We start from the raw sequence: 18,863 nt of genomic DNA on the forward strand, positions 1-18,863 counted from the left end.
TTACAATAAACTTATTCTTGGAAATTACAACTCAAAAATTTTTGAAGAAGCCTTCCTCAGATAGTATATAAAAACATACCATCAAAGTATGTTTTTTATCTTTCATGTATCTACTCGAATATTCTTTTATGCTACATATTTGTATATTTCATTAGCATAACATAGCGGAAGATACCAGCTAAATTGGTTTCTCGTCGTCAAAACAAAATTATTCGCTAAAAATAGACATGAAACTTTCAACATTCCTTTATGTACGTTTAAATGCACATCCGGTATTACTACAGCCGCAGGTTTCCTACATCTATGAAAAGCCATTCACCCCTTACATAAACAAAACGATACACTTAAAGAGAGATTCTTAGTAGCTAGCAGGCATAACTTTCCGAAAATAGCTTCACTTACCGTTTAACATTACGTCACTGAAACATTTTTACCGGCTGTTTAAAACTTGAAAAATAAAATAAAAGTACTGATAACGACCGTCAGATGCATTTTTATGTATTTAAAATTGTAATATTGCGAATCAACTTATAGGTCAACTTATTTTTGATCTTTTTGCCTTAGCCAATGATGTTACATGTCCTCAAACGTTGACCCACATACCCGTGCCTTCAATTTAGCCGCAATTTATTCGAGGTAAATGTTCATTGTTTGTAATGCACCCATAGATTATGCTGGCCCTAGCCTGACAATTTATGACGCCACGCCTGTTAGAATGTCCGTTCTCAAAACCGGAAACCAGAGCGCACTACCGTTAATATCGTGAAATTAGTAAACCAGTTTATAAAGTCTTTTTAACTACGATGTTCCAATACGAACGTGGAAAAACATTACATTAAAATAGAAGCTACTAATTTTATCTATCACTTGAATAAGAAACACGTTTACCGTTGACACAAAAATGTATTATCAATTTTAAATTCAATATAAGATAAAGTATATTAAACGAATAGTATTGGTTTGTTGGTTAAGTTATAATAAAATAATAAGTTGACCTACAATAATAACGTATATAATATCGCGTGATGGTTTTTTTTAGGTACTATCCTCTTATTTTCTATTCTATTTCCATGCAGAAATACTTTGTGTTGATGTTCCAGTTTAATTAGTGAGCCAACATAGTTACAGCTATATAAATAAGGGCAGAGCGTCTTAGTTACCATCTTTGGCGGCGCATTGACGACGTAAGGAATGGTTAATGTCTCTTACAGTGTCGCAATGTTATACATACATACAGTGGTATTGACCGCTTGCCATGATATGTCAAATTCGTAAAACTATCTATTATATAAAAATTGCGAGTTGTGTATTGCTAGTCTGAGTCGTTGAAGAATTTCTATATGACTAAATTTATAACTATGTGATTGTAGTGATAAAGATCACATATAAAACATCCGTTGCACTTAATTACAAATAAAACTAGGCCTTTGGCAGCCATGCAGTGCACGCGACTGGTATAAATTGTACACACCAGTCGATGTATAAACGAGCGGGAAGTTACATGATACCTACTTAGGTTTCCATAACATTAATTTACTTAGAATAGTTTTTGTATTGATCCTCGTAATTAAGTACTTGGTTACATTTTGATTAAATGCGATATATTTTTTAAACTTATTTATTATACATTCTATTTTACAAGCAATGGACGTCAACTAAGACAATCATGAGACCCTCTACTCTATTTTTAATTTTTATAAAAGTCAAAACGATCGCGAAATTAAATCACCGCTGTCTTTTTTACAAGTCATCAAAATTTTTTATTCCTCCTTTTTGTCTTATTTTCGAGATCTTTACAAATTCTGCTTTAAAACTTGGTGCCGCAGGAATCGTAGTTTTGTCATCTTAGAAAACTGCAATAAGATGGATTTCATTCTGCCACATCGCATTGAAACAGCGGGATTCTCTTTTACCATATATTTAAGAGGAAACAAATCCTATACTTAACAATGGACTTCTTTATCTAAATAAGCGAGACGAAGTATCGAGTTGGCTAACGAGAGTTAGCGCACGTGAATCTTAAACGAAAATTCAAACCATTGAGTTTTCAGGTAATTTGGGAAACAGTAGAATAGCAAAAAGCTCCAAACTTGTTGTCTTAACAGGAAAGGAGGCTCTTGCCTAGCCTTCAAGGGCTTATTCCAATTAACTTACTATACCGAGGACGGTCTTTAGCCGCTTGCATGCATAATGCACGCATGGAATGTAATAAAACCTGTCTTAATTAACAATTTATTCGTTGGTACCATTTATTAGCAGTTCTGTAAATATGACAATGGGTATATAGTCTGTGTAATAAAGTAGGCCTCCGTTTAATAGTTTTATTTTTATCCTTCACCCGTTTTCAATTGAAGTCAATAAATACCGGCAATTTTTTTTACAGAGATTTAATAAAGACTGATGAACACGTACATGGACAAAATTGATGATTCGAATATTGCGTAATCAATAAAATAAGTTCGTTTTAAAATCATATCAGACTTTATTCTCGTTTTTAATAAAATGTTGAAAGATGTAATGGGAAGAATGATCATAATTTGTTTGTTATATGTTGCGTCCGTCTGACCTTGTTCTCAGAGCTTACAATGTTTAGATTAACGTTTTGTAACATTGAATAATTGTAAATTATTTTGTGAACCGCATCGTTTACGCGTTCATGTACCAATTAAGACTTACCTCAGTTTCGATCGTCAAAGGTCACCAATTCGATCCTGTTTCAATAGCCAATACGTCTATCTTACTAATACTATTTTTGCAATATACAGTATGTAACAAATAACACTACCTATATAATCAATAGGTTGTATTTGATTTTACTTTCGTTTAAGTAAGAATATTGTGTATTTATTACAATGCAATACAATATCAGTTTATTTATGAAATTCTTGAGTTTTAAGACTTGTTCCAAATTGACAAAGAGATAAAATTATACCGTATATGGTTTCTTAGTTTCTTGTTGTTACAAAATCGTTGTGACATTAATCCTTTGATATTTTACTCTTCGCGTCGGTAGTATTTTCTTACCAAAGGAAATTAGCTATACTTTTTTTAAAAGAATTCACTCACTTTAAAAATATTACAACGGTGAACGAAATCGTATGATTAATAATAATTGTAAATAGATTTTTTTGGTTTTGATTTTATACTTGATATTTGTACATTATAAACAAAACTAGGTTGAAAGTTTGTAAGAAATAAAATGTACAAGTAATTCATTCTAAATGTAATACCGAAGGGATAAAGTTGAAAGTTATAATGAGAGAAAAATGTAAAGTAATCCTCAACCCAAAACTTAGTTCAAGATAAACATTTATATTTAAACAGTATAAATTCGTGAGCCTATTCGAGCTTTAAACCTTTACGAACTTAGCTCGTAATATATTTAACAATATAAAAAGTATGACATGTATGCAATGAAGAGTAAAAATATGTTATTGTGAATAATACACATGAATAGTTGTTCAATACAAAATATATTCACATATATATGAGACAGCTGTAGAAACATTTTAAAAATAGGTCGAGCTTGTATAACGTTATATTAATATTGAGTGAAGTAATTATAATTAAACAATAGTATAAATCCTGTGTATGTGAAAATAAAGTGAGCCGCTGTTAATTCGTTCTTCTATTGTGTAACATTCTTGTATTGTTAAATCTTTATTTCTCTGTATATAATGTGTACTGCGCAGTAAACAGGAAAATGAAAAATAATTCTTGTCACAACGTCTCTTGCATTTACACTTTAAATGGTTTTAAGTACATATTTAATGTTTGTAACATTTAAAATAGAAAATAATAATTTTCCTTAAATAAGAGAAAATAATCTTTTTTTATAATAAATGCGAAACTAACTCTGTCTGTTACCTCTTCACGCTTATACTGCTGAACCGATTTAGATGAAATTTAGTATGTTGATAGTTTGAATTCTGGTGAAAGAGATCAGAGGCAATTTTTTGTACCTTACTCTTACCTCACGAGGAGGTAAAATGGGGAGGTAAACACCTTCAGTGTTTGTACTATAAAGTTTCATAATTTTGCGCGGGTTCAGCTAATGCGTAATAAAATAACGCCTAATGTCATATAAAAGTAATTGTATATTTTTTAAATAATCAACATTACCTGTTAAGTGTCGTATATCTCGCCTGTAAGTTGAATAATACAGAAACTATGAAAACAAAAGAAGAATACACAAAAACTGGATATAATCTTACGTTACAACTTTGTAAATAATAAGATTTACGGTTCAATTTACGCGTAGGTTTAATGCTGCCTTTGTTATATGATCTGGTATCATATTTTTTACTATTCACATTTCTTTTTCAGACATTCCTGATATACCAGAAGATATCAAGAAGCTGCGTGCCCTGCAGATTGCAGACTTCAGTAGTAACCCCATCCCGCGGCTACCGGCTGGCTTTAGCCAGCTTCGGGCACTCACCGTCCTCGGCCTCAATGACATGTCACTTACCAGTTTGCCAAGCGATTTCGGCAGGTGAGCTCAAGTTAAACAAGTTGCATACCTTATTGACAGCGTTGCAATTTGTTAAAGCAATTATAATACTAACTATAGAAGTAACTGCATCATTATTTATACGAACGGTACAGATACATCTGTCATCTAGTCTAAACTGTATTTTTATTAGCGTATTTACTTTATAGAATGAATATTTAAATTTATAAAAATATGTATTGTATTTTAAATCAAAAAATTTAAACTCAATTTCATTTTAAAATAAATATTTCAACTCGACATCGATCTTACTGGACGGAGTCAATCCAAAATTCGCTTTAATTACGTAATAGAGATACATATTATGTATTTTTATGGACAGCCCTCATTCGACGCAACTTATATGCAAATTTGAATACAGGTTTATTATAAAATATAAACTTTGATGATATGTTGGGTGTGTACAAGAAAATAATGAGAATTTAAAAAATACGGAACTCATAAACCTTAAAAGATCATGTCACTTGTAATTATAATGAAAATATTAAAAATAATTTAAAAGTAAAAGTACATATAAGTTTTAATGTATCCTCAATGTGGCAATGTATCTTCATTGTACACGTTAAATGCTTAGAACGAAATTTGTTTTTATATTATGAATATGGATTCATAATGAATAACGCTGAAAATCTACTAAGCAATAGAACAAGAAGTATACGCACAAAAAAAAGTATATTTTTACTGTCGATGCAATCTCTAGGAATCTATTATAGAACTGAAGCTATTGTTTTCCAATGTTTGAATAATGCTATACTTTAGCTATAAAAATATATTTAAAACATTTATGTTATTAAATATAATAAAATGAATATATTTTTATTCCCGAGTATAAGATTCTATTAAACTAATGATAAATTGTTAAAATTTCCTTGCTCTTTAAGATATATTACTTAAATAATTTGTAAAATTCATAATATAAATAATTTTAAATACATTCAAAGTTTTATGAACGGTTTTATCGATATTTTATTATACATCAACTCAACGTTATACACGTGCTTCTCTTGATACAGTTATATTTAAAAGAATGTAACTACTTTTCATCAATACAGTTTCGACTCCATTTAAACAGACCCTTGTATTTGTTAATAACGAAGTACATCAAAGTAAACTTTTACTAGATGAATGTCGAACAAAGAAAACGAAACAAGGCTAGGAACTCTTAATTACGTTGTTAGATATATAGATTTTAGATAAGTATAAAGTTCTAGTTCGTGACGAAAGCGAAAGTTGAGTGGAAAGCTACAGTCCAAGGCGTACCTTTAACAATATTATATAAGTGGATAGTTCAATGACCGAAGATCTAGTTGCCAAATAATAATGAATGAATATTGTTACACAGTCAATACTTTTTTGCGTACTTTTAGGTCTTGATTTTTTATTTGAGTTGACTTCAAATTTTTACTTCTAATAATCATTCACACTGAATTTATACTCGGTGGTTGGTTAAAATTAAGAAAAGCTGGTTTATGATTAAGGTCATAATCGCGAATGGAAATGACTACAACATTCGTAAATAAAGAATAAAGTAAGCTATTGCAACAAAAGAAAAAATACATACAATATTGACAATTGAAGACTCATGGAATATTCCAGCTATTGATATCACTGAAATTTTTATATGTATTCTCAGAAAGTAATTTGTGTCAGAATCCAGCTTTAGTGTGTACTAATTCGAAAATGCTGGCTTAATTTTTTCAAGAAGTCGTCTCAGGGATTTAATAGCTCATCAAGAAGCTCATCCTTTTCTAGTTCATCTCGAGTACATTGAACAAAGGCAGAGAGAAGGGCTTAGCTCCGCTTAACCCAATAAAATAAAGATTTTCGCACAAATAAAAAGTACATCATTTGAATACAGAAAATAAAAATAGCTAAGGTAATCTGCGTCACATCCTGTAAGCTTTCTGTTTTTTTATGCAAGTCTAATGTTACTTTCGGTAAATAATAGGCTAAGCTACATCTTAATTATAAACGTTAGCTATTATTTGGTGATTTGCCAAATTGATTTAGCCACATTTTTTTTACGTTTTGTTCTTATATTGGTGTATTATTTCTACATTAAAAAGTAGGAAAGTGTGACAATAAATGATAAACGATTGAGGCGTGCCCTGTCAGTTGTCTGTTATCAGTGCCGACGATTTCTTATCACACCTGTTATTATTTTAATACAACTTTGCTTCTGTACAAATAACAATCACGTACAAGGTATATGAAATGTTCTCATATAGTTTTTTAGTGTATGACATTGCTAATGTATAAAATATTTACTTAAATAAATCGTCAATATTCTGTGAAACGTTTAATTGCAAACAATTAAGGTAAAGAGCAATATTCGGCGTTAAGCTGTGCATTATTGTTAACTTAATGCCTTTTAACTGTAGCGATAAACCTAATTTTTTTTACACCCGGTATTTTTATGGTTTATGATAATACCGAAACAAAAAAGTTTAGTATCGCTAAATATAGCATTGGACCAACCAAAGCAAAATACTTTAATTTATGGTCCATATGTTTAGTTGACCATTCAAAACATGTGATTCATCGCTGAGCGTGTTTTGTAAGCAGCGAACACGGATCGCTAAGTACTTTGACATCTGCTAAGGAATGCTTCAAGGTTTCTAACGAAGTGCTGCGTATTATCAGTAAACAATTATCGTACCTGTATTTATATTTGACAGTAATGTTCGTTTCTTTTTCCTTTATTTAAGATTATTCTTAAAATATTTTTGAATAGTAATTCTTTACCCTTGCTTATATATGTTTCGATTTGATCAGTGTTGCTTATTTTTGTTTAAATCAATATTTTATTTAGTAGGCACATATCTCTAACCACTACGGTAAAAGCAATACATTAGTATACAGAAATGACGGTACGCTATACACTGCATATCAGTGATAGGTCTATCAGATCAGAAAAGAAAACAATCAATTTAAAAACCAAATGCTACGAGGTTAAAGTAACAGCTTGTAAATGTATCTTTGTTGGCCTAAGGCCTCCCTATATGGGGAAGGGTTGGAAGATTATTCCACCACGCTGTTCCAATGCGGGTTGGTGGATACACATGTGGTAGAATTTCGTTGTAATTAGACGCAAGTAGGTTTCCTGACGATGTTTTCCTTACCAGTGAGCTCGAGATTAATAAAGAACATGAAAAATTCAGTGGTGCTTGAACCTGCCATCATCGGTTAAGATGGTTTCTACCCACTGGGCCATCTCGGCTCTATGCTAAGAGGACCTAATACATTTTCTGTTTACTACTAACGTATACAACTTGAGCCTAAATGCTTATGAGTTCTGACATAAGAAACTTTAAGTAAATAGTTATCATATTAAATCGATAATATAGAGTTGCTTCTGTTATTTTTTAAGGTCATTGCATAGCTATAATATCTATAGGTATCGTAATTTTTAACATAGAATAATAAGTTTTAAATTATACACTTACCCAGTTAACCTTGTATGGGTGCATTACAATGAAAATTGATCTCGCGTTAGTCATCCATTGTATTTTTTATTCTTGTTATAACTTATTATGCTTGTCAAGTCGAAAAATTAATTCTTAATATAATTTTAGCCAGTTACTGACATTTTAGCAAGTATAAATTAACATAACATCAAAACTGTGAAATGTATCAGATTTCATTTTTTCGAAATATTTTTATGGTAAATTTTTTTGCCCATGACAGATAGGGTTAGGTTTCTCATAAAGGGTCACTTCTCTTCATTAAACTTTAAAAATGCCGCATTGTATTTATTGAAATGAAATAACACATTTCTGTTCAAATGATCCCTTTTTATAGTTGTTATTTTTTGAAAATAATACCTTGTTTGTCGTCATCCATTAATATATGTATATCTACATAAATGAAAAATATGATGATACAGGAGAATGAGTTTTGGTTGTTTTTCATCTATTTCAGTTTGGTGTCTCTTCAGTCATTGGAGTTGAGGGAAAACCTGCTCAAATCATTGCCCGAGTCACTTAAAAATCTCACCAAATTAGAGAGATTGGATCTAGGTGATAATGAGATCGAGGAATTGGTAATAAATATTTTATTATCGGTGTTATAAGTAAATTGTAACTCGGAATGTTAAGTAATTGATTTCTTTTGAAATTTTAGCCTGGCTTTATCGGTGAACTACCAGCCTTGCAAGAACTTTGGCTAGATCACAACAAGCTGCAATATTTGCCATCGGAAATTGGAAACTTGAAAGCTTTAATATGCTTGGACGTTAGCGAAAATAAATTAGAAAAAATTCCAGAAGAAATCGGCGGCCTCATGTCTCTCACTGATCTCCACCTGTCCCAAAATATGCTTGAAACGGTACCGAACGGTATTGGAGATTTGTGTAAATTAGCTATTCTGAAATTGGACCAAAATAGATTACATACATTAAATGAAAATGTAGGAAGGTTGGTAGTTTATAATTTTTTGTATACATTTATTAAAGTTTTATTTGTTATATTTGAAAAATTATATTAAATCTTTTGTTTTAGGTGTACAAATCTTCAAGAGCTTATTTTGACAGAGAATTTCTTGATGGAACTGCCTAAGTCAATAGGGAATCTCAATGAGTTGACCGTGTTGAATGTAGATAGAAATTCCTTAGGTGAAATTCCGCTAGATATTGGCAATATGACTTTGCTAGGAGTTTTGAGCTTGCGGGACAACAAATTAACGAAATTACCGAACGAACTCGGAAACTGTAAATCTCTGCACGTTCTGGATGTCAGTGGAAACAGGTACTTTATGTTCAATGGGTTTTCAATATTTCTTTTATTAATGTTTTCTATAAGCGAAAAAAATTAAAAACTATCATATGTTATGTTATAAATTTAAATTGCAGCGAAGTAATTTAGCTTTATTTCTAATAGTTAAACTTCATTATAACTGATACAAAATTACTGGAAACTGTTGTGAAAGATAGTCCAGAACCCATCACAGTTTGCACAAACACATTATATGGTCAGTGTCTTATTCTTAAAATTCTGTCATTGGATTATTGACCATAAATGTATTTTTTATTTGACTTAGCACAGATCGCAAATATATATTTTTAACTTACTAACTGTCATTTTAAATGTTTTAGATTACAGTACTTACCTTACACCTTAGTAAATTTGGAACTGAAAGCGGTATGGTTGTCGGAGAACCAGGCACAGCCTCTCCTGACATTCCAAACCGATCGGGACGAGACGACAGGAGAGAATGTACTCACTTGCTTCCTACTGCCACAGCTTAGTTACACGCAACAACCAGGTATGAGACAGATTATACAAAGAACTCTGGAGGAGTATCAAAAAGGTTTTGCTTTCGGTGCTATATGTAATCAAAGTATGATGATGTTCATATTAAAGAGACATGTAACAAAATTTATTTACAGTATAAAGGAGTAATGAGAGGAGAAATTATGCTATACAGATCTTATATTAAATAAAAGACATTTATAAGGAACATCATCATATAACTATGATTATGCTTTTTTAGTAAATATTTTAGCTTATTTTTTCAATTTTTTTTTTAATGAAAGGACAGAGTTTTTTGACAGTATGCCATAAAACTAAGAACTCAGTATACACTGATTTGTATACAAGTTCCTACTAGTAAATATGATTTATGGCGTCTATATTTAAACTTCACTCTGTTCTTTTAAAAGTATAAATTGCACTGAGTAGACATTTTTTTTAAAACGTCACGACAGACGTATCTTTACGAGCAATAAACATAAAAAGTCGTAAAAACATTACAAGTGTATCATTTTGTATGTTTGCTGAATGTGTTACTCGGGTGTTATGACCTTGAAACGTGACTGTTGTCTGTATATGTGGGTCTTTGCATTATGCTTTTTCGTGCTTTTTCCTTTAATTGTGCAAAGGGTCTTTGACAATTTACTACCTACTACTTATTATGTAAAAAAAAAAATTGTATAAAATATAATAAAACTAGAACAATATTAGATTTTAAATCATAAGTTTGTAATATGTACATGGGTTTATAGGTAAATAGTCACTGACCGAAGTTTGTTTTGTTTTTGCTGTGTAAATACTAAAAGTCACTTTTGCCACTTGTCACACCACGAATAGAGTTGGAACATACGTCAGAGGTCGGCAGTGGCACCTGGTTCAGGGAACACAGATTTAATTCACAGTCACAAGAGCTTGATAGGATAAGAGGTAAGTACATATTAGAGCCTTTGTATTTTTTTTTTATTTTATATTAGAAACGAAAGACACTACGCCGCTTTATTCACATTCATACCATTTTATAAATACACTTATCATTTCGTATTTTTAAGACAATGATTTATTTAATATTTTTTATATAATCATGTACAATAAAAACTGCGTCAAAATATATGTATCGCATATCGTTCAAACAAGACATTTAAAACGACAAACTGTAATTATATAAATACAAACATTAGCGCTAGAGAGCATTTATTACATTATAAAAAAATATATAAAATAAATCAGCTTAAGTAGATGTTGTTTTTTCTGTATCTGTGTTGTGTCGTCAGCGCCAAATGCAATGTTGTCCTGTCTTAATATATACCTATCAATAATATAATAATAACTCAACTAATTTATCATGAAATAACACATATCCAACAGAATCAACTTTATCAAGAGACCGGGATTCAGATGACGACTGGGAAGAGAAAGAAGCATCCCGTACAATATCTGTCAAGTTCACTGAAGACGTTCCCGAAGCGAAAGAGGTGAGCCCATGCTGTTGTCCCTTTCTTACTAGAAGGAAATCTCACAATTACAGGAATGCTTCCAGAACGTTCTACTGCCATATTCCGATTTGTTGTCACAGTATTGGCACAAACGCTAGATACCAATGTAGGAAAGCGAGAAATTGGTTTAGAGACAATGTATACACTTTATTTTCTAGACAAAGGGCTTATTTAGCTCTGAGTTCAATATTAGTAGCGTTAGAATAATCATAGCGAATAAAATCAGTATTGTACATACGTAAGGAGCTTTGAACTGCAACGTGAAATTGTACAATCCAAAGAACGCACAATCTGTGTTTATATTGTAAGCTTTTATTATTATTTATTTATATTATGATAGTAATAAAATTACCATTTAATTATTGGTTTATGTTTTATTTTAATTGCATGTTTTAATTTTTATCGTGTAATATAAAATCTTGGGGGTAATTATAAATTTAAATGTATTTCTTACTTTGGTTTTGGTTATATTTATATCTACTAGGGATGCCTTTATACTATCTTTTAAGTTTCGAATTTTAACAATTTAAAATTATATCGAATAATAATTGGGCCTTGTTGGACTTTAGTAAAATTGAATACTAAACGATGCAAAGAAACTTATATCGCCTTTAACTTTATTTTACTTCATTATCATAATAATGTCATCCGTTATCTTGATCATAACATATTTTACACTATCTTTGCATTAAGCTGAGATAAAAGCAGTAATACTATATTTTGCCATATTTTATTTAACACGATTACTCAAGTTCTTGTAAAATTAATAAAACTTTATTTAAAGTAATTATGGTTATTTGAGCATACCCAAATAAAATAGTTATCATCGATAGTCATACAATTATTTTTCAATGTTTTAATATAACTTTCCGCTCAACTATACCAAATAGCTATAATTATTTTACCCATCGAGTTGTGCTATGACGTAAAATATAATACTTAACGGTGTAAATGAAACTCAATACGACAAAAATGTTTATATTTTAAAACTCAGGCAACTGATGTCACGGACAGAAGTCCGTCTTATGTGCGGCCCACGCATTGTCGCTTCTGAAACAGAAAATTGCTTATAAACAATACTTCCTGGATGATTATATAAACGGACTAGAGCCGTTATTTGCATGGGACAATGAAGGATTTGTATTCAAGGTCGCATCGTTACATGAGGACAGTGAGGAGACGACACCGTCCGATTCGTTCTTCAGCGCACAAACCATGCTAGGGCTGAGGCGGCCGTTAGACGTAGTGCGCAAGCTAGTTACCACACAGCGGAGGACGTCCCTGCAGAGACTCTCCTCCTCTATTACTAACCTCGCTGAGGTACATCGCCCGCGCGAATGGAGTGCAAACAATTATATGAATCGTTTGCAAACAGTTTCATATATTATTTATTATAAAATAATATATACTACTTAATATATTACTTGTATAAATATTTTTGATTTGAAATGTATTTGATGCTAATTTATTTTTATTAATAAGTAAAATATTAGCAAGTTACATGAAAAAATAATTATATAATTAATTATTGGTATTCAATGTAATGTTTCTAATAACGATACAGTGTTTGCACTCCAGTTACGCTCTATTTGCTGCCTCGACTTCTTGGTCCTTTGTTTTATCAAGGTTTAGTTGTTATGTCGCTGCGAGTAGTATATACTGTATCAAGATAAAATTATGTTATTTAGATAACATTAGTTACGCATCTCATTATTTAAGAGCTATTTATATAGATGTTCATGTCACATACACATTTTATTTAAAATCTAATTTTATTCTAATCTACAATAACATGAACTCAACACTATCATTATCCAATTTTAAACCACAATAATGCATGTTATAAATAATATTAGAGTATATTATACTATTCATTTGTAACATAAACGTTTAATAACACTATAAAAGGATACGCAATGCACATCTTCTCATGTTTAGTTTCAATCAATACTTCATAGATTTCTTCGAAAATTTGTTATTTAAATTTTCTAGAACACGTAGCACTATTTGCACTGCACTTACGATGGATTGCTCTGGATTCCGAAAGGCGCGTCGTTTTGCCGCTGAGGTGAAGTAGCGTGTGATATCATATCCTGTGATTCACGTCGCGTTGTCTTATTAACGTGATACGTTTATTGGGTCAAATACCAATTAAAATTTTTAGTAATTGTCACATTAGATTAAAGTTCACTTTAGCAAATTTATATGTAAATTAAAATACGTTTTGACTTAAACATACTACTCTCAAGGGTTTACATTTATAGAAATTGCGTGTGCTAACACTAATCACTGCACATTACATTATAAACATACAATTAAATTCGCAAAAGTACCGAAACATATTCAATAATAAATCATTATCTTGGTATTGTGTAATTTTGTTTTTTTTTTCTAGAATGCCAGCAAAGTATAATTGGACTGAATATGCTTGTTTTAAACTTTTGTCAATTATGCACTTAGTAAGATTGAGGTGAAATTGCATTAGGCAGTTTATGCGGCTTTACTCATTAACGATGTTGCTATGTATTTATGATTCTTATTTAATAAGTGACTTATTGAAATGGATTGATATTTTTGTTTCAAATAAACTTAAATTAGCATGCGCATGTAGTTTTTGATTTATCATGATTTTTTTATCGATCAAAATTTTGTTTTTTTAGCATTTATATTTTTATTTTGTGCAACGAAAGATTAAAACATTTTATGTTTTTCAGACACCATTTGTACGCCAGAACACACCCCATCCTAAAGATTTGAAGGCGAAGGCTGTTAAATTGTTTACGAGAACGCCCGAGCAGCAACCGCAGGAAAAGGCGAACGAGTTACCTACAACCAATGGTATTGTCATGTCTCCGCCTGAAATCATACAACCTATAGAAGTGATAGAAGTAAGTATGCAATATAAATATATTAATAAACTAACCGCGTTACCGTTTTGTTGGGTGTAATTAAAAAATATGCATTTTTTTTATACAAATCTGAAATTTCGATGTTAATAATTAATTGTTTCTTAATGGAGAGCTCCATATATTTTAAATAACTTGGTGAAATTGACGTTATTTTTTCTTGTTTTCAAATATAAGTTTTAATATTATAATTTTAAATTATTTAATTTTTTATTTTAATCAACGTTTATATCGAATTATATATACGTTGCATAATTTAAACGAGAGGATGCAGGATAGTGTTCTTATTGTTTTTAAACTCTTAAACGAGTTGAATTATAAACAGAATATACAATGTTATTCTGTGTTTATAATTAATCGGTGCATGGTGGTTAAGCAAAACACCGAGGAAACCTGCTTGTTTTGGATGAAATTCTGGCACATAGAATGCACTAACATTCTTCAAGAGTATGGTGAAATAAGTTCCAAACCTATTCCTTAAGAGTACAGAAGATCCAGAAGTAGAATATTTACTAGACCGTAGCTTTGTATTATGATGTCAATGTTTTGTTTTTTTTTTCTTGAACTCTATATATTTGTAATGCACCTTAAATTGCTTAGGTTTTTCCAAAAATGTTATGAAGATAGTTGCATGTGTTTTAAATAATCGTTTGCCGTAACAATAAAAAACGAATACATTGAGAAAAAAAAAAATCAAACCTTCTATCTTAGAAAGTTTCATACAATTGCTTTCAAGACATTTTTTTTTAAACAATACAATCTACATCTAGTTATGAATAATAAAATATTATATAAAGGTAATTGATTTATCTTGTTTCGTATAGAGAAAGTTTCTTGACAAATGGCAACTCCAAAATAAGTATTTCCTGTTGTTAATGGACGTCCTATAGAGCTTTTCGACCAGACAAGATTATTTAGTATCAATCAATGTATAAAAAAATCGTTTTTTTTTTGCGTAGAAGTTTGGCTTGGAGCTAATTCCACCACGCTGTTCTAATCCTTTCGGGTACAGACATAACTAATAATTATTTATAATACGATCAGCCTGTACAACCGCAACCGTTGCTCGAAGTTACAAAAGATGAAGAGAGCGACAGTCAAGCAATGCAGGATAGAGAATCATCAGAGGCTGAAAACGAAGACGACGATTCCGAGGAACTAGAGGTATGTCTGAGTTTAGATAATTACAATTTACTAACGCTTATACAACTATTTCATTACGACAAATATAGTCAGTATTACTTTACAAATACGAAATTTTATTATATTTCTGATACTTTGTTCGAATTTGACTGTATTGTAATTTAAGAGTTTTTAAAATAGATGAATTTTCTGGATTTCTGTTTGTGCGAACTATAACGCTAATTAACTTTTTAATAATTAAATATTTTCTTAAGTATTATTTTATTGAAAAATGTACGGTAATATTTCATTCATATTCTTAATTTTACAAGAATTTTACACTGTCTTGGGAATATGTGTTGTCCACATGTCAATGCTAAATGTAACCGGTCTGGCTTTTATATTGGTACCTTTGAACAAGTTTTTGTAATTTACCCTAGCACTGGTTATAAATTAAAGTCTTTATACACCGTATCGAATTTATTTATATATTACAATACACAATTTAAATTATGCTAAATAAAAATTACTAACTGGCAAATGAATTGGATAGAATTAACAAATTGACTATTACCGATCTGTTCGTCGATTTATCTTCGTCTCTCACAACGTAAAATAGTGCAACGATTAGCTCGGTCGAAAGCATGTAATGAAATCGCATTCGGGCGGAGCCGGAGACGAAGCTCGACACGAACAGAGGGTAATAGGGGTCGGTTGTGGTGTGGGTAGCGGGGCGCGGGGCGGCGCGTGGCGTGGGCGGCGGTGCGCGAGCGCGGCGCGCGCGGCGGCCGCCTGCACCGCCGCGACACGCCGCACCACCTCAAGAACAAGCGCGTCAACCAGATCGACGCGAGTCGCGCGCGCGATCTGATAGCGCAGGTGCTTCGAACTCTACTCATGGCTAACATTAGCGTTGTGCTCGGTTTTATTAGCTTTCTTGAGAGATTTTCATATTTGCAGTACATTTCAATAGATTTTGACTTTGGCCAGTATCCCGTTTAGAACAGAATTCTCACCTCTTGGCGTTCGACTTTCGACCGTCCGGAACTTCTTTACGTACAATACCGAGCCGACATAATGGCTGACATTTTCGAAGTTTCATTTCAGTACTCCTCTAATTTTTATCTCATTATTGTATTTTCTTCAACAACTACATTAAACTGACTTTCTCATTCCTCGAATAATGAACTCCAAGTAGCTATAATAGATGCAATGTTTCATTAAAATCTTTTTACAAATTCTATTGAGGTGAACTTTAAATAATAACTGTATTACATTGCTTTATTTGTTTTTATTTAAGATTTATAATAAGCGATAAATTTTCGCACTATATTCTCATATCCATTGATACACCAGTTAACTTATTTTTTGATGTGTATAAAACAAAGTTATATGTATAAAATACATCGCCTGATAAAAATGTGTTGTCTTGTCGATATTCGTTGCGTCTTTTAGCGAGTACGAACGGTCTGTTGTCCGTTTGTACTCGTCTAAAAGTATTATTATACGTAGTATAATAAAAAGTAATTATATAAGAAGAACAAGGTTCGGTTTTTAAAAAGTATGTGTTTTATTCCTAAAGTATATTTTATTAAGGCAAAAAAATCATGTAATAATTAAAATTTTAAAGTTTTCATCGTTAAATAACTGCATATATGTTATAATAAAAATATTCCTATAGTGGCATATCATCTAAACATATCTAAATGTTATTATATGTTTGTATGGGACTCAATTGCATGTTACAAAATGTATGATGTTATTCAATTCATGTTTACTGCATGTATTATGCGTCTTGCTGGCCTTATTCTATTTGAGTTACCTTATGCATGTGGTCAAATCTCATCATGTTGCGTAATTCAAAAATCCGAAAATTAGTCCGGTATTCGTGACGACAAAATCTCTTCTTAATTCTATTATACGTCACCATGTCAATAATTGTTGGTTTTATATCGGAAACTTTCAAGCAATTACCAAAAAAAATTAACAAATTTTCATCTTATTCGCATCAACGATGCACGAAAGCTTGGAATAATAACAAGGACAAGCGACAATAAGATATTTATATATTAACTACTTTTATTGATACAGCGTAACGTGTTTGCTCTCTTGACTATCATTTTGTTTTAAAACAATGCACCTTCTATAATAATTATTATTGTAGACGTAACCACAAAAGTGCTTCGTAAGCATGTTCGAATTATCTCAATCTTGTTTTATTTGTACGGAGCATTATTTAACTTTAACAACATTCTAATACATTTTATTTAAAAAAAAAAAACAACTAATAAACTTGCGTAGGAATTAAAACATTACAATATAAAACCAAAAAAGTTTCTAATAACATATATATGGTATAAATAAACCCATTACTTTCGCTCACTGCATGCCTTTATATCAAAACGTGACTATAAAGCGCTTTAAATGATTGTTCGTGTGATCTCTGAGAACTTTTGTAACTTGCTTTTGTTTCATTCATATTATGTATTATTTTTCTCATACTCTAAATAATTATGAACAATTAACATATGTGCTTATGATTTTCGTTTGCATTCTTCTTTTTTAATGAGGAACTATATTTATAAAAAATAAGGGGCTTAAAGAACTTTAATATACATAAATATTTGAATCAGTCCATTGAAAATTTCTTTTTAATATAATTATTAGCCTGGCGGTGTAGTGTTGATGATATCTGTCGCTTTAATTCTAGCTAATTTATGGCGTAAGTAAGACTCGTGAAGTAGTCCGTATATGCGTTTTTTGAACTGAATGCTCTCTCAGTTTGCTCGTGTTTCTACTGCCGCGCGAAAGAGTACAAGCGGACGTACGGTCACGTTACAATTTCTTATTCGTGATGAAAAAGAGGAAACAATAGTTTCGTGAGACCTTTGTTGGACGTGCATCTTAATGATATATCTACAGTCATCGCTTAGTCGAGGCGCTCCGCTAAAAGCATTCGAATCTGTAGTTTCAAGGATTTACCACTTTATCCATAAAATAAACTTATTAATTCACTATCGACAAAAACTGGGTTAAGAACCCAAGTGATTTAATAAACTGTCAGCGAATCGCTCCGTTTCTGTAAGCACGACTCAAGCGTGGGTAATTGTAGGAAGACTGCGGCTGTTACGGGCTGATGCGCGCGGGCCCTCGACCACATCGTTCACAGTAGACCCTCCGAGAGGTGCGCAGAAATGACTGTCTTGTCCCGCAACACTTTTAATAATGTTTCATTAATTCGAAATAAAACGATGAGTGAAGTGAAATTTCCCTAGTTTGATCGACAATGATACAAGATTTGCGTAGTGGTAAATACCACGTCGTTATTTAGCAACAATATGAGGTGCTTGAAAGCTGCGGGTGGATGGCTTACCCGGGTGAGATGGGTTTTAAGATAGAGAGAGACATTTAGACTAAGATTTCGATTTAGATTTGACTGCATTTTATTTGGCTCACCTCGCTTGTGTCTTGTTAATACCTTGATTTTGCAATTTCTAACTCGTATTCATGCTTATAAGTCCTTTGTTAAGCTTTGTTTAGGTAAGTTTGTTCTTATTTGTCATTTCATGCTGTGTAATTA

General features: G+C 31.5%; 1 protein-coding gene and 1 long non-coding RNA gene across 19 annotated transcripts in view; one reads left to right on the forward strand and one right to left on the reverse strand.

Moving 5' to 3' along the window:
* LOC113392984 (protein lap4-like) overlaps positions 1-18,863 on the forward strand; it is a 64,454-nt gene that overhangs the window by 10,872 nt on the left and 34,719 nt on the right. For 15 of the 18 annotated variants that reach the window (XM_026629641.2, XM_064216426.1, XM_026629648.2 and 12 more), the window contains exons 3-12: positions 4,327-4,495; positions 8,435-8,555; positions 8,636-8,928; positions 9,013-9,258; positions 9,606-9,775; positions 10,600-10,689; positions 11,128-11,234; positions 12,405-12,575; positions 13,970-14,143; positions 15,206-15,325. In XM_026629641.2, the coding sequence (XP_026485426.2) occupies positions 4,327-4,495; positions 8,435-8,555; positions 8,636-8,928; positions 9,013-9,258; positions 9,606-9,775; positions 10,600-10,689; positions 11,128-11,234; positions 12,405-12,575; positions 13,970-14,143; positions 15,206-15,325 (1,661 nt within the window). The remainder of the gene's footprint in view (positions 1-4,326; positions 4,496-8,434; positions 8,556-8,635; positions 8,929-9,012; positions 9,259-9,605; positions 9,776-10,599; positions 10,690-11,127; positions 11,235-12,404; positions 12,576-13,969; positions 14,144-15,205; positions 15,326-18,863) is intronic. The other 3 variants (XM_026629647.2, XM_026629646.2, XM_026629651.2) reach the window with 3 other exon arrangements.
* On the reverse strand, positions 12,221-13,993 carry LOC135193535 (uncharacterized). The gene is made up of 2 exons (XR_010309289.1): positions 13,278-13,993; positions 12,221-12,305 (listed from the first exon to the last, which is right to left on the reverse strand). It is a non-coding gene; the product is annotated as an uncharacterized LOC135193535 (long non-coding RNA).

The sequence above is a fragment of the Vanessa tameamea genome, chromosome 12, assembly GCF_037043105.1.
Source record: "Vanessa tameamea isolate UH-Manoa-2023 chromosome 12, ilVanTame1 primary haplotype, whole genome shotgun sequence".
Classification (NCBI taxonomy): domain Eukaryota; kingdom Metazoa; phylum Arthropoda; class Insecta; order Lepidoptera; family Nymphalidae; genus Vanessa; species Vanessa tameamea.